This window comes from Stomoxys calcitrans, chromosome 2 (assembly GCF_963082655.1).
Source record: "Stomoxys calcitrans chromosome 2, idStoCalc2.1, whole genome shotgun sequence".
NCBI lineage: Eukaryota > Metazoa > Arthropoda > Insecta > Diptera > Muscidae > Stomoxys > Stomoxys calcitrans.
The window spans coordinates 165,625,527-165,648,209 of record NC_081553.1 but is presented as its reverse complement, the minus strand read 5'-3'; the positions used below and the strand labels follow the sequence as shown (position 1 = coordinate 165,648,209).

General features: G+C 38.1%; 1 protein-coding gene and 1 long non-coding RNA gene across 2 annotated transcripts in view; both read right to left on the bottom strand.

Annotated features, from left to right (window-relative positions):
- LOC106081014 (TLD domain-containing protein 2) overlaps window positions 1–15,080 on the bottom strand; it is a 585,921-nt gene extending 570,841 nt beyond the window's left edge. The window contains exon 1 of the mRNA XM_059361917.1: window positions 14,160–15,080. Within this exon, the coding sequence (XP_059217900.1) occupies window positions 14,160–14,161 (2 nt within the window). The 5' untranslated portion in view covers window positions 14,162–15,080. The remainder of the gene's footprint in view (window positions 1–14,159) is intronic.
- A 3,092-nt stretch (window positions 15,081–18,172) lies between these two features.
- LOC131995235 (uncharacterized) lies at window positions 18,173–20,019 on the bottom strand. The gene is made up of 3 exons (XR_009397303.1): window positions 19,811–20,019; window positions 19,090–19,742; window positions 18,173–19,017 (listed from the first exon to the last, which is right to left on the bottom strand). It is a non-coding gene; the product is annotated as an uncharacterized LOC131995235 (long non-coding RNA).
- Window positions 20,020–22,683: the final 2,664 nt, after the last annotated feature.

Sequence of the window (22,683 nt, the reverse complement as noted above, 5' to 3'; positions counted from 1 at the left end):
GGCCTAACCTAATCCAAATATAGTTTCAAAGAATTTGAATTACCAATTGAGATCTGCTTATAATTGGTTACAATTTGAGATTGATTTATGTTCTATACATCAAAAATACAATTTTTTGTCAAGGTAAAAAAATTACATTTGTCACAAATTCTTGCAGAATTTATCGCAAAAAACATGTTATTTTATCGTAAACAATGCTCAACGTTTTTCAGAAAAGAAGTTTATTTGGCGAAAATTTCCTTTATGTCAACCGAATTATTTTTTCCATGTACGGAGTAAACAAACAAAAACCCAAATGGGCGATCTGGGCTTTGAAATTTGACAACTCTCTGGATTTTTCCAATTTTTCAATAAAACGTTGCCTATTTGGAAGTACATATAGCACCCCCTTTAAGTTAACATATATTGTTCAGATTTCGCTTAAAATGCATCTACAATATTTCCCCATAACAAAAAGGCAAAAATTAAGGTATTTAAGTAAGTTTTTTCAATAAAGACTAAAAAAATACTTTTTTTTTTTTGACCAAAAAATGCAAAAAATAAACGTTTTCGCATTTTTATACCCACTACCGATGGATGCCGATTAAGGGTCTTAGAACCATAAAAGCTACATTTATTATCCGATTTCGCTGAAATTTGGGGCAGTTAGTTATGACAGGCCTCTTGACTTCTATGTTTAATTTGGCCCAAATCGGTCCTGGCTTGGATATAGCTGTCATATAGACCGATCTCTCGATTTAAGGTCTCGGGCCAATATAAGGCGCATAAACTGTCCGATTTCGCAGAAATTAGGTATATCGAGTTGTGTTAGGCTCCTCGACTGGCCCAGATTTGAATATAGCTGACATATACACCAATCTCCCGATTTACGCTTTTAGACCCATAAAAGGTAAATTTATTAACCGATTTTGCTAAAATTAGGCACAATGAGTTGCGGTATGACCCTTGACATTCGTACAGAATATAGTTAAGATCGGTCTATATTTGGATATAGCTGTCATATACATATACCGATTTCCCGATTTAAGTTCTTAGGCCCATAAAAGGTGCATTTTTTAACCGAAAAAAAACTAAAAGCCAATATCCCGAAAAGAGACAAGATATTGTAGAGCTCAAGCGAACTTTTTTGTAGGGATTTTAGGTGGCTTTAAGGGCCTGCCAAACGTGCGGACCATCTTGGGCCTCGATCTCGCAAACATCTCAGCTCTAACCATTCCAAATTTTAAAGAGATATCTCTGCCCGTTCTCACACGGCATATTTTTTAACCTTTTTTTCAGTTCTATCCCACTGTGCAACGCTGAAAGAGCTCAGAGCCAACATTGAAGGGGAAATAGAGACCATTTCGTCTGAAATGTGTGGTCGAGTCATTGAAATTGGGTCCAACATATTGACAGATGCAAACGCGCTCGAGATGGCCATATGGACGAAATCATGTTGCATTTACAAATGTTTTTCAAATATCTCAAATGGTTTGTGATTTATTTAAAAAAAATTGTGAAGTCCCTTTTGGAAAACCCGTTAGTACGCCCTATTTGCACTTACATGGATGTAGCTACAACATTTTTCACCCGATTTGCATAAAAAAGGTTTCATATGTTTCATTATATCTGCAAAATTCCATAGATTCGGATATCTCGCTAATCGTTAAAGATATTCCAGATATGTAACCTTTTTTTGTAGATTTTTATAACCTTTTACATTTTAAATAAAAAGTTAATGGGGCCATAAATGCTGATTTTACAAACAATTCAAAATTGGACGTGTTTGAGGTGACCAATATTCAAGCACCATGGTTCCACCCCTGAACCCAGTAGTGGTACCACATTTTGCGTATTTATAGGAAAAACCTAAATATTGTCTATGTTAAATTGCATAATTTTTTTGCCGTTCATCTTTTCACAAATTTCTGAAATTCCAAAATAACATTTTTATACATTTTAAAAAACCAATTTCCTATTAAAATTTATGCCTACAAAATTGCATTATTGGGAGATGATATCTCAAATATACTTGAATCTCAACTCACTGAAACCTCCTCATTTTGCGAAGATACTGCAGATGAGAAAAATTTGGTCAGCTGAAATGTAAAAGGGAACAACAACAATATCATAAAAACAGAAAAAATGGTGTTAAACTTGGCTTTTCCAGCCGACTGATTCAGAATAACAAATTGCCAAATCGTCTGCCCTTTCATTCCCCATTACTCCGTTATACCCCGGCGGTATAACCGAGTAATGGGGTCGGTAGGGCGGCGAAAATCCTATGGGGGGATCCAGATCGTGAGAAGACGAGGGTGTTACTGAAAGGAAGCAATAAGGAGGTCAGTAGAACTATTGGTATCATAATGGGACACATAGGACTACGAGCTCACTTATATAAAATCGGTGCGGCAATTGATTGCATGTGTAGGGCCTGCGCGGAAGATAATGAGATGTTGGAGTATTTCCTTTGTCATTGCCCGGCTTTCGCGTCTAACAGATACCGGCACTTAGGTGCAGACACAATACCAGACATGAACCAACTTAGGGGAGTGGTATTGAAAACAATTCATGATTTTGTCAGTAGCACCGAATTCCTAAGTTAAAATTTTCTTTTTAGAGGTTACTTTATAGTTTTCAGAGCGCACAACAAGCCGATTACTGGCTTAGGTGTATGTCCATAGTTGCATAGGGCGGATTAATATCTGCACCCTCTTTTCAACCTAACTTAACCTAACCTAGTTGAATGTGATAGTCGAAGGCATAAGAATTCCGACCACCAAATATACCAAAATACTTTGTGTCACATATGACAATCTTTATAAATCATCCGCGAATGCCACTGCAATTTGTGACAAGGTCAGAAATAGAAACAAGGTCCCCAAGTCATTTGCCGGCAGCACTTTGGGTGCTGAATAACAAAGGCTGCCATAGTAGAGACCATACCAATCATCATGTTGTGGATAACCACCCACCGCCCAGAGATATCACGGTGGATTAACATGATCGAGAGCAAGAGTCTCATCGCTACAAGAGAGAACCTCTGGATAAAGTGGCGTTTCAGGCAGGTCCAGATAGCATTTACGCAGACATGGTTGCAGAGGCGTTAAACAGCTACCGACCTACATCCATTGCACCTAAAGATTAAGCTTCCCTCGACAAATTTTTATAGTTCTGGCTCAATTGCGTTCGGGCAGATGCAGCCGCCTCTACCCCTAGAGAGTTAGGATTGGTGCCAACGTGTTCAATGTATGTATGTCTCGAATTTAACCAAGGTACACACGAAGCATGCCACCTGTTTAACTATCCATCCTATCCTACTCGACTTAGGACCAGATACCTGTGAACGTACCCTAACTTAGTTGCAAAATTCTAGGCCTGAATACTTAACAGAACCCAGCAGACGAATGGATGAGACACAACACACTGCTACAACAACAACAAATTGCCTTTAACATAACCAACAAAATCATAAAGGGCACACTAGACAATCGGCCCTAAGTGCAGGCATACCGATAGCTACATATCAGTGTCAGTTCGAAAGGATTTCTATTGTAATGCACATGTCAAGAATTCATTTAGATGAAGGAGAATAATGAAAGAAGGCCATTAAGTTGAAGGAGAAGAATTGAATGTAGTTCTGTAGTCCTTGAACGGGGAGAAGCTAGGTTTCCTTGTTTTCGGGACGAAAACCAGCCTAACCTCCTGCCATCTAGTTGGCAAGTAGTCTTCCAAAGCCCAGCTCCTACAAATCACCTCCAGAACTCGTATGGGTACCCGGTTCTCCCGGTGCCATGCGGTCTAGTCGACCTATAGGGTTCAAGACATAAACCGGTACCGGTTATTGGACCCTTTAAATAATGCAATGGCCACCATGTTCCCGCGGCGATTAGACCTTTCGACCGCAACGAGCTGGCTCATCTACAGGAGCTTGACGACTATCGCCACCCCCACATGCAAATGTAGCTACAACAACAAACAGCTAAACCATTTCTAATTAAATTACACCGTTCAAGATCTTCACTTCTTTGACTGACAAAACTGCCAACATCAGTTATATTTTGCAAAAACTCCTGTTAAGCCGTTTTGTATTTCACGATATAATATATATCAATTTCTCCAGCACTTCAGCTTGGTGAACTACACAAGGGGGAAAATCCTTAATCAAATGTGTGTACTTCGTGTATTAATTCTCAGCATCCGTGTAAGCCTACTGTGTGAACAACAACATCTGTTAGATAACAGATTATGCACGCGTTAAGCTCTCGCAGGAGGAGACCACCTACAACGTATCCGAAAATCAATGCATCATTTCACTTTTAAGCTTCTTTTGTTGCGGATGGAAATCCTCCGAGCTAAAGTCTCACGATAGGCCAACAATTTAAGAATCTCATAGCACTACACAAGAAAGTTGAGTAAGGCAATAACTGAAACGTTCTTTGTTTTGCGCGGCTGCGGATGTGTGGGTATTCAACGGGAATACGAATATGTAACCAAAAGTAATGTGCGCTATAGAATCCAGTGAAAAGCGAAAAGACACAATGGCATATAAGTATGTATTACACATATATTAAAAAAAACGGCTTTTCCCCATTTAAATATCGGTAGCAAGAAACACAGCGACGACGACGACGAATAAACGAGTGAAAGAATATTAATTGTCCCTTAATACTAAAGTACTGGTGATGGTGTGGTGTGGGATGGGGTGAAGAGTAGAGGGGAGGGTGTTGCCTCAACTGTGCCTGACCGACTGACTGGCCACAAAGGACGAATAAGACGAAATAAATGAGCAAAACATCAAAAATAAGCCAACAAACAATAGAACAGAGGAATGAAAGGTCCTCGTGGTGGTCATAAATTTTTTCAATTTTTCAATGTCATCCACAAACAAAAAAAGACACAATTTTACAATCACAAGGATATTTTGGTGTTGGTTTGCTATTGCCGCCCGCCTTCGCCTTTGTTGTGCTGGCAATGGTGATTTCTTTTTGCTTTTTTTTTATTAACTATGTATTATTGTGTGGTCGCCGCTGCAGTAGTTTGTACTTTTACTGTTTTGTTTACTTAAGACAAGAACATGGAAGCCACAACACAGAACACAGAAAACACAATGTACTTGTTTTTACGGTAAATTTAAAACTCAAGGATACTAAACACATACACTCCCACACAAACGCAATCGAACCACAAGATTATAAAACAATAGTCCTATAACTGCTGAAACACAATAGAAAAATGTCTATTAAAACCGCTTAGCAAAGATGAAAAGGACATCCTTGGCATATCTGATTTGCCTTGATTCTTGAACTCAAAAGTCATGGAATTATAAGAAAAAAAAAAACAACATGAGCCTTATTAATTTTTCAGATGTAGGATAAAAGATTTTCTATATAAAATTTCCAAAGCGTTGCACAGTAGGATGATTCGAAGTCAAGTCTGGATGTAGTTCTTTCTAGGTAATCCTAAGTAGAGGATTTTGGATAGTAGAATGAAATACTAATGCGTGTTGGTTCAAACAAAGACGAAATTGGATCAGATTTAGACACAACACACACATATATTGTGGTAACTAGAATTTTCTACATTTGAAAGGAAATGTTTTATTACTCATCTAAAAACCTTTGTCAAAATTTGTCAAAATCGATTCTATTTGGATACAGCTACTATATAATGATAGAGTGTTGTTGTTGTCGAAGTAATCAGATATTAATATGTGAAGCTCCTGTAGGTGCGCAAACTCGTTCTGGAATTGTGATGGCCATTGGCCATTTAAATCGCCTTGTCATATCTATGGTTATAGGCACTCAATATTTAAGCAAGAGCTGGTGCCGACGGACCTCTCTCTGAGTCTCTCCTCTTGATATCGCTGATTGAACGAAACTACACTTGCACACGAAGGCCCGAAATGACTCGCTTATATCGGCATGAGCCAAGCCAAGGGGCAAACAGCAACCGCCATGCTAGACCCCAGAAGTGGTTGGTCTAAAAGAGTGTTGCAGAAAACTCTTCAACAGAGCGAAATCGCACGGTCACCACACGACTGGGTCGCCTTTTACCAGGGATCCGGAGCAGGTACCTTTTTTCCGTTCCGCTCCGGTCCCTTTTAGTCAAAAACTTTTTCGCTCCACTATACGCTCCGATCCGGTAATTTTTTTCACTCCGATCTTCTCCACGCTCCCCTCCTGCTCCTTTGCATTTAAATTGACTATTTTGTTTTTCAATTTCCTTTACATACATATCGTCATAGGGCAAGTCATATACTAATGTTGTTATTACATTTACAACATCAAGCAAATTTCAACCCCGATATTCTTGATAGCCGTCTATATCGGACTATATGTTTTTAAAACGCCCATATAAACCGATCAACCGCATTGATTTCTTGAGCCTATAGAGGGCGCAATTGTCATCCGTCTTAGCTGAAGTTTCGCAAACCGGTTTCTTTTATGACCTCCAAAACTCTTGTCAAGTATAGTCTCAATTGGACCATAAACGTATATAGCTCCCATATAAACCGTATATAGCTCCCCAATTCCTACCGAATTTGTCTGAAAAATTGCATAATTTCTCCAACATCCTTGTCAAGTACGGTCCAAACCGATTTTACTTCCTATGCCTCTAGAGGGCGCAATTATTACTCGATTTGGCTGAAATGTTTCTCCTAATGATTTCTCCTATAACCTCCAACATCTATGCCAAGTATGATCCCAATCCGTTTCTATTGCTCTCATATAAACGGATCTTACAACGCTACTTCTTAGGCATATTCCGCAATATACAACCAATTCCTAACCAAATTTATAATAAACAACAAGTAAAAACGCATTTAATTCGGCCGGACACCCACCACCATGTCACTGTCTCCAGCGAAATTGCGTAACAAATGGGGCTTTTATGGGCTTAAAACCCTAATTTAGAAAATCGTATACAACATCTATGCCCTAACATATACCGACTTGGACCATATTCGGTTTGGATGTCGACGATCATAATAAAACTCAATGTTCAAAATTTTGCTCCGCTCAGCTCCTCGTTCCACTCCTCTCCGAATCCATGCCTTTAATGTTGATCTTAAAAAATACAAGGGCAAGCTGAAAACGGCTCAGATCACATTCTGGGTGGAGTTCTACACTTCCGAGGATATACATCTGAGGCTCCTAGACTATGGAAGATCCTATCCTCGAAACCTATATCCCATATTCAGAAGTCAGAGAATGTATGGACATTGTCTAGTAAAGAAACACTGGTACATCTCGTTGACACACATTTCCTGAAAAATTCTTCAACGGAAAATGTAGCTCTTGAAGAGGTTGTCATTGATATGCATTCGTCAGAGCTAGTAGGGGAAATTGTGTCTGAGTCGAAAATTCTCTGAGCGATAAAAAGTTTCGAATCCTTTAAATTGCCAGGCCCTGATGGTGTATAATCGATTTAACTGTAAGCTGTATCAGATAGACTGGCTCCTTGGAGCGATTCCCTGGTTTAGAGATATATACTCTGTTTATATCAGTATATCGTATATACCCGCGGAATGGAGAGACACGAAGTTCATTTTCATTACAAAAGCAGGAAACCGTACCACACGAAGCGAAAACTGTCGTCCTTTTTTTCCGTCATCCATTATGCTTAAGACTTTAGAGAGTTTGATACAAACATGTCTTAGGGAAAGATCCCTGGAGATCGCCTTTCTGGGTAACAATAAGCAGATAGTAAGGGCAAGTCCACTGAAACAGGCTTTCACGACCAAGTCGCCTATATAGAGGGTTCTGTCGCTGTCAAGGAATATACAAAGGCATCATTCCTTGTCATTGAAGGTGCATTCACTAATGTTAAACCGACATCCATCATGAAGGAGCTGGAGTTTCGGGGCTACCCTCAGAAAGATTATTAAAAACTTTCTTATTAAAAGATGCATTACGACACGCTTGGAAAGTATAGATCTACAAAGATGAGCCATCAGAAGGACATCTGAAGAAGGTGTACTGTCTCCTCTACTATGGAATATAGACATTAACAATTATTGGCTCTGGAAGAACGACAGTGAAAGTGGTCTAGGCCAGTGAAAGTGGTCTTGGCCAGTGAAGGTGGTCTTGGCGTAAATCCGTGTAAGACAGAAGTAGTTTATGGAGACCACAGTGGCGCAGAGGTTAGCATGTCTGCCTATGACGCCGAACGCCTGGGTTCAAATCCCGGCGTGAACATCATTTTCAGCGGTGCTTATCCCCTCCTAAAGCTGCCGACATTGGTGAGTAACTATGCCATGTAAAAACTTCTCCCTAAATAATTTTCGCACTGCGCCACGCCGTTCAGACTCGACATTGAATTTAAATTTGAATCGGTCAGCACTCATTGATATGTGAGAATATTGCCCCTGTTTCTTAGTGGAATGTTCATGGGCAAATTTGCATTTACAGAATTCTATAGAAATGGTTCCAAACTAGACAACCAGGTGGTCTTTGGGGTGTACTCTGAAGAACTTGGACTGGTTATATCGAGGAGATTATTCGACCACTGTAGTGTGTGTCAAGCGGAGATCCCTAAAAATAATGAAGTGGTTGTTATTGTTGTTGCAGTAGTGTGTTGTACACTGAGGCGGCAGGCCTTGCTGATGAAGGACTCCATTGGGTCAATCCGGTACGTGCAACAGGCTGCCATGGGATTTAAGGATTGGTAGAATCCCCAAGAGATAATCTCGTAACGACGATTGGCATAAATATCATTTCAAATGGCCATTAAATCCCTGGAGATCGTATTCGAATTTAGAAACCTTCCTCGACTCTCACAGACCCCTCAAGTGGCAGTTCAAAATTTACAAGTACTGTGTGGCGGACCACAGACATCTCTCAGAGAATTATAGGGCGGACTGAAGTTTGTAAAAATTTATGTTCTCATTTCTTTGAGAACTTGTCTGATTTAGCAGATTTGAACATTCGCAAGTTACTGGGCTTTAAAGCGATCTGGATGGTTCATCGGTAAGTGAGTCAGATGGTAGTCTGCCACTAAAATTTTACACTAAAACCTTCCTGTTTTTCGTTTTTTTATGAAATCCAAATTATTTTCTGGTTTTTATGCAATCAGAATTATTTTCAGGATGTCCTAAACAAGCATCGCATGCTCTTTCGACCAAATAGCAAAAATTTGGACTCATCTGTGCTAAGAACATTCCGCCATTTTTTCTGGAGCCACCCTACATGAGCTTCAGCAAAAGCCAATCTAATAGCTGTGTGTAAGTGGAAAAAGGAGGTTATTTTCTTGGTTTTTGTCGATCTAGCCATGTCCGTCCGTCTGTCTGTCGAAAGCACGCTAACTTCCGAAGGAGTAAAGCTAGCCGCTTGAAATTTTGCACAAATACTTCTTATTAGTGTAGGTCAGTTGGTATTGTAAATGGGTCATATCGGTTCATGTTTTGATATAGCTGCCATATAAACCGATCTTGGGTCTTGACTTCTTGAGCCACTAGAGGGCGCAATTTTTATCCAATTTAAATGAATTTTTGCACTAAGTATTTTGTTATGATATTCAACAACTGTGCCAAGTATGGTTCAAATCGGTTCATAACCTGATATAGCTGTCATACAAACAGATCTAGGGACTTGACTTCTTGAGCTTCTAGATGGTGCAATTCCTATCCGATTTGAATGAATTTTTGCACTAAGTATTTTGTTATGATATCCAACAAATGTGCCAAGTATGGTTCAAATCGGTTCATTACCTGATATAGCTTTCATTTAAACAGATCTAGGGACTTGACTTCTTAAGCTTCTAGAAAGCGAAATTCCTATCCGATTTGGCTGAAATTTTGCATGACGTATTTTATTCTTACTTTCAACAATTGTGTCAAATAAGGTTCAAATCGGTTCATAACGCGATATGGCTGCCTCTCATGACCGTCAACATACGTGTTTATTATGGTCTGAATTGGTCTATAGCCCGATACAGCTCCCATATAAATCGATCTCTCTATTTTAATTCTTGAGCCCCCAAGGCGCAATTTTTATTCGAATTGGCTGACATTTTACACAGGACTCCAACATATTATTTAATTGTGGTCCGGACCATATCTTGATATCGCTCTAATAGCAGAGCAAATCTTTTCTTATATCCTTTTTTGCCTAAGAAGAGATGATGGGAAAAGAACTCGACAAATGCGATCCATGGTGGAAGATATATAAGATTCGGCCCGGCCGAATCTAGCACGCTTTTACTTGTTAATCCTAACGTGCTCACTAAAATGTCCCAAATAGGAAAGTCCATCGGATTGGCATCTGGCGAATTGGGTAGCCACTGTGAAATGCAGTACCGAACATGATTTTCTATACATTCTTGGTTTATATGTGCTTTGGTTTACATGTGCTTTATGTGGTGGTGCCGAGACTTATTGGTACGTCCGCCACTTCTATCGACTTCTCATGTGGCATGTTTTTCCAAAGTAAGGCTATAAATTTACCCTCTGCCAAGACATTTTCCTCTTCTAAGCACGTTATGAGGGCAGAGTGCTGCGCTAGTGTTGCTTTAGCGCACTTGATTTTCTTCCTGCAAAATAAACCAATAAGTAAAAGCCAAAGTCGAGCGTTGCCGACTATATTATACCCTACACCACCAAGTCTATCTATTACTTCTAAAAAATAGAACCTATGTCTAAGTCTTGTCAAGCTTTAGTTTTGTATACTTAGTGAAATATCGAATAGAACAGCAAAATGTTTCCACAATAGGACCTTAATTCCTGTTGCAGCAGTTTTAAAAGCAAATATCAGCTAAACAATTTATATAGGAGCAACACATAAATCTGGACAGATTTTGATGCAATTTGACGCACAAATAAAACACCTCATGCAAAATTTTGTAAAGATCGGATCAAAGTTGTGGCTTCTACAGTCTTAAAAGGCCATATCGGATAAAATATATATATGGGAGATGTATCTAAATGTAATGCGATTTTACACACATAATGGTAAGTCAAATAGAATACTTAATGCAAAGTTTTGTAAAGATCGAACCAAAAATGTAGATCCTGAAGACTTAAAAGGCCACATCGGATGAAAAATATTTGTGGAAGCTATATCTAAATCTGAACCGATTTTGATGCCATTTCGCAAACGTATTGGAACGTGAAGAAGCACTTCGTTCCTAATTTTGTAAAGATCGGACCAAAATTGTGGCTACAGCCTTAATAGGCCATATCGGATGAAAGATATATATGGGAGCTATACCTAAATCTGAACCGATTTAATAAAATTTTGCACACATATTGGGACGTCAAAAAACTCACCTCGTACAAAATTTTGCAAATATCGGACTAAAACTGCGGCTTCTACAGCTTTAAAAGTGCGTATCGCAAGAAAGATAGATATGGGAGCTATATCTAAATCAGAATCGATTTTTTTAAAATCAATAACATTGGTCCTTGGACCAAAACAGTGTCTTGTGCAAAATTTTATTACAGTCGGACAACAAATGCGACTTGTACCTTGATTACAACTACGCATGAACAGACAGACAGACGGCCATAGCTAAATCGAATCAAGGAGTGATTCTCAGCCGACCGGTATACTTATCGATGGGTCTAGTTCTTCTCATTCTTAGCGTTGTAAACAAATGCACAATGTTATAATACCCCGTAAACATTCATTAAAAAACGAAACTTAAAATTGGGTATACTAACACTGACTTCGTATAAAAAATTAAAATATAATGGATCATTATACTTGAAGCTACGTCCATCTCATCTCCTTCTTAGCATTGCAAACTAATTCCACAAAGTAATCATAGCCTGAACTACGGTATAAATTCGATGTAGCTAAATCCGTCGGTCTGTCAGTCCGTCAGTCTGTCTGTCCGTCTGTCCATGTTTATTTGGTGTACAAACTACAGGTCATAATTTTCATCAGATCGTCTTCGAATTTGGCACATGCATTTTTTTGGCCTAAAGACGAAGCCTTTTGAAATTCGAAAACATGGGTTCAGATTTGGTATAGCTCCCATATATATGTTCGTCCGATTTGCAGTAATTATGCAATGAAATGGTTATTTGTAAGCCGGTTCTCTCGAAATTTTATAGGAAGGATTTTCTCTTGACTCTCAAATCTGAACCGATTTCTATGAAATTCACTAGTAGGAGTATATATATATAGGAAAGGATTTTGTCTTAACTCTCGAGATTTCTGTTGAATTTTATAGAAATCATTTAGACATAGCTGCCCGATTTTCACTCCTAGAGCCACTGCAAGCGCATTTATTGAACAATCCTCCCAGAACGCTTGCACAACGCTTTCCTTGACGACTTCCAAAATATCTATGAAGTTGGGTCGAAATCAGTTCAGATTTAGATATAGCTCCCATATACATATTCGACTGATTTGCAGTAATATTGCAATAAAGTTGTTATTTGTCAACCGATTATCTCGACATTTAACAGAAAGTATTTCCTTATGATCGTCGATATTACTGGTGAATTTCATAAAAATCGGTTCAGATTTAGATATAGCTGCCATATATGTATATCGCCCGATTTTCAATCAATCTTGCCAAAATTGTGAAAAACACTTTCCTCGATACCCACCACAATATGAAAGAAGTTTGGTAAAAATCGGTTCAGTTTTATATGTAGCTCCCATATATATGTTCGTCAGATTTTGGTAATTTGCAATAATGCTGTCATTTGTCAACCGTAGTTATTACAGTTTCAACATATTTGCTTTGCTCGAATTTTATGACGGGTTGTTTATTAACCCATCTGAAAAAATCTGCCGAGGTCCATTAAAATTGGTTCAGTATTAGATATAGCTCCTACTTTGTTCTTATTGGGTAAGTGTAGGGTATTATATAGTCGGCACCACCCGACTTTTGGCTTTCCTTTCTTGTTCATATTTTTATATCCTCCACCATAGGATGGGGATACACCAATTTCGTCGTTCTGTTTGTAACTCCTTAAAATGTTCCTCCAAGACCCCAAAAAGTCTGTCTGATGAAAGCGCGCTAACTTTTGAAGTAGTAAAGCTAGCCGCTTGAAATTTTGCAAAAATACTTCTTATTATTGTAGGTCGGTTTAGATCGGATTGTAAATGGGTCATATCGGTCCATGTTTTGATATATCTGCCATTTAAACCGATCTAGGGTCTTGACTTCTTAAGCCCCTAGAGGGAGCAATTCCTATCCGATTTGAACTTTTGCATGACGTGTTTCGTTATGACTTACAACAACTGTGCCAAATATGGTTCAAATCGGTCCTTACTTGATATAGCTGCCATATAAACCGATCTTGATTCACTAGAGGGCGTAATTCTTATCTGATTTGGCTGCAAGTTTGCGTGACATGTTTTGCAAGGAGTTACAACAACTGTACCAAATATAGTTCAAATCGGTCCATAACCCGATATAGCTGCCATACAAACTGATCTGGGATCTTGGCTTCTTAAGCCTCTAGTGGGCGCAAATATTATCTGATTTGGCTGAAATTTCATGCATGACCTTCGGCTTCTCCCATGACCTTTAACATTCGTGTCAAATATGGTCTGAATCGGTATACAGCTCCCCAATAAACCGATCTTTTTATTTATTTATTTCTTGAGCCCCTAACGGGCACGATTCTTATTCGATTTGGCTGAAATTTTAGATATGGCTTCTATGGTCTCCAACATTCAATTCAATTATGGTCCGAATCGGACCATTAACTTTATATTGTTCCAATAGCATAGCAATTCTTTTTTTTATACTTTGTTTGCCTAAAAAGAAATACCGGGAAAAGAACTCGACAAATGCGATCCATGGTGGAGGGTATATAAGATTCGGACCGTCCGAATTTAGCACCCTTTTACTTTCATTTTTTTTTAATATTTTTAATTGGAAGTCACTCTTTTCTATACATTCTTTCTTTCTTTTCTATCCTGTAGTTGAGGATATAAAAATATTTGTTTAAATTGCTTTTTGTAAATTTATAAATGTGTTTACTTTTTTACATTCGTACTCCACGTAAAATTTTTTTTTAAAGAACCGAAGAGTTTTTACATGGCCTAGTACCTTACAAATGTCGCCAGCATTGGGAGGGGATAACCACCGTTGAAAATTTTTTTGATGTTCTCGCAGGGTTTCGAACTCAGGTGTTAAGCGTCATAGGCGGACATGCATCCTAACCTTTGTGCTTCCAAGTATAACATACCAATCGAATGTGTTAAAATACTTACATTGTTTTGTAAAGAAGGATGATTTATTATGTATAGAACGTATCCAAAATCAGGTGGTTAGTTGGTCTTGAATTGGTCTCTTTGCTGTGTTTTTAGAACAATTAATTTTTGCCTTTTTTGGTTTGCTTTTAGATCCTCTATTTGCACTTTTGAATTTCTGGATGTCTCTTTGGATTTTCTTTCACACAGAGAAATTTCCACTGCTAAGTAAACACAAGCACTTTTTCTTTCCGATTGACACAAAACAACAATAGGAAATATAACAAATTTATTTTTAATACAAACAATTTTTTTTAATTGAAACACTTTTTTTTCGAGGCGTTTTCATATATCGGTAATTGACAATTTTTTTAATTTTTTTTGTTGTTGCCAACTTTTACCAACGTTTGACACCCAAAAAAAATTTATGTTCTTTTTTTCTCTTATAATTTTAACCGAATTACACACGAAATGATTGGTTAGCTGCTTTTCGTTAAGAAAATCCACCGTACGCTATATGCACGAGTATCCCGTTATTTGAAAACTGTGCAGCCAAACATATCTCATATGTCCAATGTGACCAGAAGATATTTGTTTTAGTTGTTGTTGTTATTTAAACAGCTGTAAAGGTTTGGCAATTGACACTAGAACGAGTGTGCGCTTTATAACAAGTTAACTGAGAGTAAAAGAGAGGCAATGTAATTACATACAGTGATGAAAAAGCAACCGTAGAATGAACACGCGCCCTTATCGAAGAGACTGAGAGCCAAAAGTAACGTCACACTTGATGACAGTAGGAAGGAATTTTAATGCAGACCAACCAAGTGCTCTTAATCTCACACAAAAATACAAAACATTTCAAAATAAGACACAAGACGCACAGATTTATGTAACAACTTTCTTGTGTTATGCTTTGTTTTCGATTGATTTTTTGCTTCTTCCTCTTCTTTTCGAATGGTTTAAACGACAAAATAACTATGAAAATAGCAAATTTTATTGATTTTCTACTTTTATATGAACCAGCAACTTGTACAAGTTATTATTTATTTTTGGTTTTTCAAGAAGTTTAGGTTTCAAATTTTTTCTTTTCAAATATTGAATTATTTTATTTTTTTTTTAATTATTCTTTTTTACAACTGATGACAACTTGTAAATAATATGTATTTCACAACATAATTTTAAAATGTATTGCCTTTTCTTCCTCCACTATTTTCTTTTTTTTTTAATTTTTGCTAAAAGTTTTCGTTTTTTTCGCTTTTATTGTAACAACTGCTAACCTCAACTGTCACGGACAGACTGAATGGATGGCAATGTTAGTGTATTCAACGGTGAATTTCTTCAATTGTCAGCATTGAAGTACTCAGCATTCTCTGTTTACAAACAAAGTTTGACAGTTTCAAAAGCTATACATCGCCAGCATAAATTGTCGCTCTCGGTCCATCGGTCTTTATCTCTCGCTGTGCCCTCGCAGGCACTTTTCCTTTTGTTAACATTGCTTTGCATAGATAACATACATGTCATACGTTAAATGTATCTGTTTGGTATACCTTGTGGTTAAAATGTTACTTCTTAAAGCTGACATTTTTCATGGAAGTTTAGTGAACATTCCATTAATTCAAATAAATAACTTCATATATTTTGTATGAAAAACTGGGCTTTGTGAAAAACGTAAAAGTAGGATATTGGTATTCAGTCATGGCAAACAGAATATTGTTGAGCATTTTGTACCACTTAAGCAGTAACGTGAAAAATGGAACAAGCAAAAAAAGAATCTTTACTGCATTTGGACATAACATACCAACCATTGTTCTAGCTTCACATGTACAAAAGCTTATATTGTATACCAAAAGTGAATGATTGCATTCCTTTGGAATGAAGTTATGTAGTCCATACCTCTAGATATGACAGTTAAACTGTATGCTTCTAGCAACTGCTATGGATTTATCCTTGAAACTTCATCCGGCAAATTTGCAAGTCTGCCGTCTTATTTTATCCCCTTCAAAGTATTCTAGCCAGCCCTTTTTTCCAATCCTTTTTCAATTCTATGGCCCTAAACTCTGTTTTCATCTTCTCAATCGTCAGTAGTAAAGCGCTGCAATTTCATGGGTCTCTTTAATTTTGGGAAAAGGAGGAAGCCGATCACAAAGGCCAGTATTGGCTCCTTGTAACGTCCTAGCAGGATTGAAATGGAGGTGAGAAGGTAACAAGTAAAAAGGCGTTAAGTTCGGCCGGGCCGAACTTTGGATACCCACTTTGGAAAACACCTTTTGTCTTAAACCGACAAAAAATTCATAATTTATGCCCACATAGCAGCTTTATCGAAATATGGTCCGATTTGGGCCAAATTCGACACGGATATTGACTGGTCTAATAAGTACAAGTCACATTGTTCAATTTTGTAGAACAAAATATTGGTCTTTTTGGTAACCACATCCAAATATAGACTTATCTGCATCATATACGACACGGATGTCGAAAAGCCTAACATAAGTCACTGTGTCAAATTTCAGCGAAATCGGATTATAAATGTGCCTTTTATGGGGCCAAGACTTTAAATCGAGAGATCGGTCTATATGGCAGCTATATCCAAATTTGGACCGATTTGGGCCAAATTTAAGTGGGCTGTCGAAGAGCCCCAAATTTCGGCGAAATCGCATCGAAATGCGCATTTTATGGGCCCAAAACCTTATATCGAGAGATCAGTCTATATGGCAGCTATATCCAAATCTGGACCGATTTCGGCCAACTTGAAGAAAGATTTCGAAGGGCCTAGCGCAATTAACTGTCCTAAATTTATGCAAAATCGGATAATAAATCCACCTTTTAAGGGCCCAAGACCTTAAATTGAGATATCGGTCTATATGGCAGCTACATCCAAATCTGGAACGATCTCGGCCAAATTCCAGGAATATGTCTAGGTGCCTAACTTAACTCACTGTCCCAAATTTCGACGAAATCGGACAATAAATGCCCATTTTATGGACCCAAAACCTAATGTCGAGAGATCGGTCTATATGGAAGCTATATCCAAATCTGGACCGATCTGGGCCAAATTGAAGAATGATTTCGAAGGTCCTAGCGCAATTAAATGTCCTAAATTTTTGTAAAATCGGATAATAAATGCACCTTTTATGGGCCCAAGACCCTAAATCAGGAGATAGGTCTATATGGCAGCTTTATCCAAATCTGGACCGATCTGAGCCAAATTGAAGAAAAATGTTGAAAATTGTTGAAAATTTCGACGAAATCGGACAATAAATGCGCACTTTATGGGCTCAAAACCTTGAATCGAGAGATCGGTCTATATGGCAACTATATCCAAATCTGGGCCGATCTGGTCGATCAAACTGAAGAAGGATGTTAAAGTGCCTAACACAACTAACTTTCAGCAAAATCGGATAATAAATTCGCTAATGGGCCCAAGATCTTAAATCGAGCGATCGGTTTATATGGCAGCTGTATCCAAATCTGGACCGATCTAGGCCAAATTGAAGAAGTATTTCGACTGGCCTAACACAACTCACTGTCCCAAATTTTAGCAAAATCGGATAATAAATGTGGCTTTTATGGGTCTAAGACCCTAAATCGGCGGAGGCTGGAGGCTATATCAAGATATAGTCCGAAATAGCCTATCTTGGAACTTAACCTGCTTATGGACAAAAAATAATCTGTGGAAAGTTTCAGCTCAATATCTCTATTTTTAAAGACTGTAGCCTGTCTTCAACAGACAGACGGACGGACATGGCTAGATAGTCTTAGATTTTGACGCTGATCAAAGATATTTCGATGTGTTGCAAACGGAATGACAAAATGAATATACCCCCATCTTTCGGTGGTGGGTATAAAAAGAAGTACAGACAAAGAGTGAGTCTCCAGATCAGCGGCCGAATTACGATGTTCCTGAACAATGAAAATAGTTCGAAATCTTCCAATTGTGATTTTTGTTTATTGAATTTTTGAAATCCAAGAACGCAAATGTTTTAACCTATCATAATTTATTACAAATTCATAACTTATAAAATGTGTATAAAAAGCTGGATGGATGTTGTCATAAAATACTCAAAGACATTTTATTTGAAACAAAAGGGTTAACAATCACGTATGTGGTAATTTGGCCCAGACCTAGAGACCAGTTATCAAGGTGAACAAATGTAAGAAGACAGTAGAAAGCAAGCACATATCCCGAATATAGTGAAGCCCTCGGACATTCAAAAAGAAGACGAGTAAGGCGAAGAAAATTTCTTGCGATCACGACATCGCAATACCTACACATGTGGCCTTGACGGATGACCTCATCAGGGACATCGTTGAAGAATAGTAGGTAGTGTTTACAGTCCACACTTTCGGACAATTTAAATCAGTTGGAAGTTGCTATCTTGAAGGTAATGTTGCAAGGATGGATCAAAGCTAGAGGACAGAGTGGGCTTGGGGTCTATATTGAGAACCCAGGGACTGAGATCTGTTTCAGATTGCCTGACCATAATATGGTCCTGCAGGTGGATATCCGGGCGATCACGGAATGCATGAGGTGGTGTGTTGCTTACGCGAGGACGTCAAGTGTGAAAATCTTTACGGACGGTCAGGTCACGAACAGTCTTGCAGTGTAGGTGGGAGATTAACGCCTTCTCTGAGGATGGCAAAATCCGCATCGTTTGGGTGCCGGGCCATAACGAAGTAAGGGGGAATGAAAGGGCAGTCGATTTGGCGTTGAGGACTGCCGTCAATGAACTTGGTTAACCCGAAGCCTTCGGGTCGACGCAGTCCGAGTTAAGGGAGTGGGGGACGAATGCGCATGCAACCCTGTGGAACAGCGAAACGGTCGGTAGGACGGCGAAAATCCTATAGCGGGAATCCAGATCGTGAAAGGACGAGGCTATTACTGAAAGGAAGTAAGAAGGAGGTCAGAATAGCTATTGGTATCATAACGGGACACATAGGACTACGAACTCACTTATGTAAAATCGGTGCGGCAAGTGATAGCATGTGTAGGGTATGCGGGGAATATGATGATACGTTGGGATATTTTCTTTGTCATTGAACGGCTTTCGCGCCTTACAGGGTGGGAACAGTGTCTGGTTATAACTTCTTCAAAATTATTTACTGACACAATACCAAAATGCAGCAGGCCCTGCTACAGTTAGGCTTGATCCAACCATGCCACAGAATATGCACTGGGGATAGCATTTGTTACTACTTCTATGTTCATAGTTTGACAAATGGCACATATGCGAGACTAGCGACAGCTTCGCTCGCCATGGACGAGCCCTTCCTAACATATCCGTATATCTTCTCTTTCCCGGAAATTCAAGTCAGCGCTATATCATAACCCCGGAGTTCATTCAAAGATTTCAAACATTCTGCCACACACCTCTACCTCTCTGTCCTCAAATACAAAGTCTTAACGCAGCACAGTGGGATAGAATCGAAGATATCTCTTTGAAATTTTAAATGGTTAGAGCTGAAGGGTTAAAGAGATAACTTCAGTTTGACAATAAAGCGAGATTTCCAGATTAGAAAAAACAGGATTTGCATAAGCGGAGAAAGGTCTCTTTTAGTGTTGCGACAACATTTGCATTTTACTATAGCCATTAAAGTGCACATCGCCTGAAAGATAAAAAAAGACAATAAATTGCACGTGCAAAATTTGATGGTAATTAGACAACATATGCTACCTGTACTTTGATTACAAGAATACATGGACAGACAGACGGACATTACTAAATCAGCAAATAATTCAAAGCCGATTGCTATAATTAACAATTGGTCTAACTCAGCTCCTTTTAGCGTTGCAAATGCACAATGTTATAATACCCTGTTCCACATTTGTGATGTAGGGTAAAAAAACTTATATAAATTGTACTGCATAATCCAATCCATAAAACGACATTATGATTCGACGATTCCAAATTTCTGCGAAAATGAGGTAATTAAAACACTATTATGTACTTGACGTGTTATATATTTTAAACATATATGTGGCATTTGCGGCGCATTGGATATATGGGTAATCCAATGCGTCGCAAATTCCGCTTAATATCTTTATTTTTTAAAACTGTACCGAGAATACAACTTACGGACGGACAGTCAGACATACAAACTCCTATTGTGAAAATTTTAAAACCTCTCTAAACATTCATTGGTCAAACAATATTTTTCGGATGTTTTGGCCCTCCTCTAAGATAGGCGAACATAAAGTAAACAAACCGACACATTATTCAGAAATATATTCAACTGCTGTGTAATGTCCACATCCTTAAGCATAAAATATGGTTACATTTTCACAAAAGCTTGATTTGAATAATTGCTTAGATTAGCAGAAATGTCCATGCAGAATGCATTATCCAACTAATTACCGACAACCTCAATCTCAATTTCAAAAATTAAATTTGCCATCAGGAAGATTCCAAAATAAAACAAGAGAGTAAGGGATGCCAATTCCCAAATATTCGGGTATATTTTTTGGAATATCAAAATAGGATGGGGGCTACATTTAATAAGGTAGTCATCGTAGCGTAGAATGGAGGGTACTCAGATTTAGTCAACACTTAATTTTGACCTCAGACCCTTTATAACGTATTTAATCCATTATTGCATAGTGTCTGCTTTATCTGATGTTTTTATTTCTTATGCTTCGTGTTCATTTATATGAATATTTTGAAAAAGAAGAAAAGAAAAGAAGTTGAAACATATCACAATCCACAGTTGTTATATAATTTTGATCACGCTTTGACTTTAAAGGTCTTATTTACAAACAAAAATAGAAAAAAATTAAAAACATCAAAAAAGCAGGGGCGACAGGTAAACAATAGCAAGAAAAACTAACATAAAATAAGTAAGTTCGGCCGGGCAGAATCTTATATACCCTCCACCATGGATTGCATTTGTCGAGTTCTTTTCCCGGTATCTCTTTTTAGGCAAACAAAGGATAACAGAAAAGAATTGTTATGCTATTGGAGCTTTATCAAGTTATGGTCCGATTCGGACCATAATTGATTTGAGTGTTGGAGACCATAGTAGAAGTCATTGTGTAAAATTGCAGTCAAATCGAATAAGAATTAGACTGACGGACGGACGGGCATGGCTATATCGATTTAATGTCATGGCGTTCAAAAGTATATATACTTTATGGGGTCTAAGACAAATATTTCGAGGAGTTACAAACGGAATGGCGAAATTAGTATACTACCACCCTACGGTGGAGGGTATAATTAATGGTATGTTAACGAGACCAATATTTTTAATTTTACAGCTGGTGGAGACAAATCCTAGCAATATGCGCGTTCAAATCAGGGATCCGGAGCGGGTACCTTTTTTCCGCTTCGCAATCGCTCCGGCAAAATTTTTCCGCTCCACGGTCCTCTCCAGCTCCTATGCTTTTAAACTGATTATTTATTTTTAAATTTTATTCTTAAATTTTCTTCTTTATGCAAATCTTTTGTATAATTTCAACTACGACCTCCAACTCCCGCGTAATCCGACCTCCTGATTTTACTTCCTAAGCGTCTAAAAGGCACAATTAATATTTGATTTGACTGAAATTTTGCATAATGCTTTTTCCCCCAACATCAATGTCAAATATGGTCTGAATCCGTGTCTATTGCTCCTATATAAACAGATCATCCTTCTTAAGCACATACCGTAAGCAATTCCTAACCAAATTTAAAAAAAAACCACCACCATGAATATATTTATTATCCTATTTTATTATAAATATACTATATCTACATAATTAATGTCCAAATATGGGCCCAGTTGGATTATATTCGGTTCAGGTACCGAGAAGTTTATAGAAGTCACAGTTTTAAACTTCAAGGAAATCAGGTTACAAATGAGGATTCTATGGCTTAAGATCCCAGATCTGCAGATCGGTTCATATGGCAGCTATCGAGGATATCGAGTGGCCTAGTGCAACTCCATGTCCCCAATTTATATCAAAGTGTGGTGCGATCTGGACCAAATTTGTTTTAGGACAGCGGGAAATCAAGTCCAACTCACTGCAATAAATTTCAACGAAATAGGAAAATACTATTTATGGACTTAAGACCCTGTATCGGTAGATCGGTCTATATGGCAGCTATATCACAATTTGTTCCAATATAGACTATGAACGCAGTCAATGTGTTCATAGTCTATAGTGCAACTACTGTGCAACTCACTGTTTCATATTTCAGCGAAATCGGGTAACAAATGTAACTTTTATGGACTTTAAACCACCGGTCGATCAATAAAACAGATATATTTAAAAAATGGTCCGATATGTACCATGTTCAGCTCGGAAAACAAGAGGCCTAGTGTTACTCTCTGTTCCCAATTTCGGCGAAATCAGGTAACAAATGCGTCATTTATGGGTTTAAGGGCCTTAATCGATAGTTCGGTCTATATAGCAGCTATATCAAAATATAGTTTGATCTGCACAAAACTCGTTCCGGATGTCGACAGGATGTTACTGGTCAAAATTTCAGAAAAAAAACCCTGTAATAAACACGCCCTTAAATTGGTAGGTTGGTCTATATGGAAGCTATATCTAATTATTTCCCGATATGGA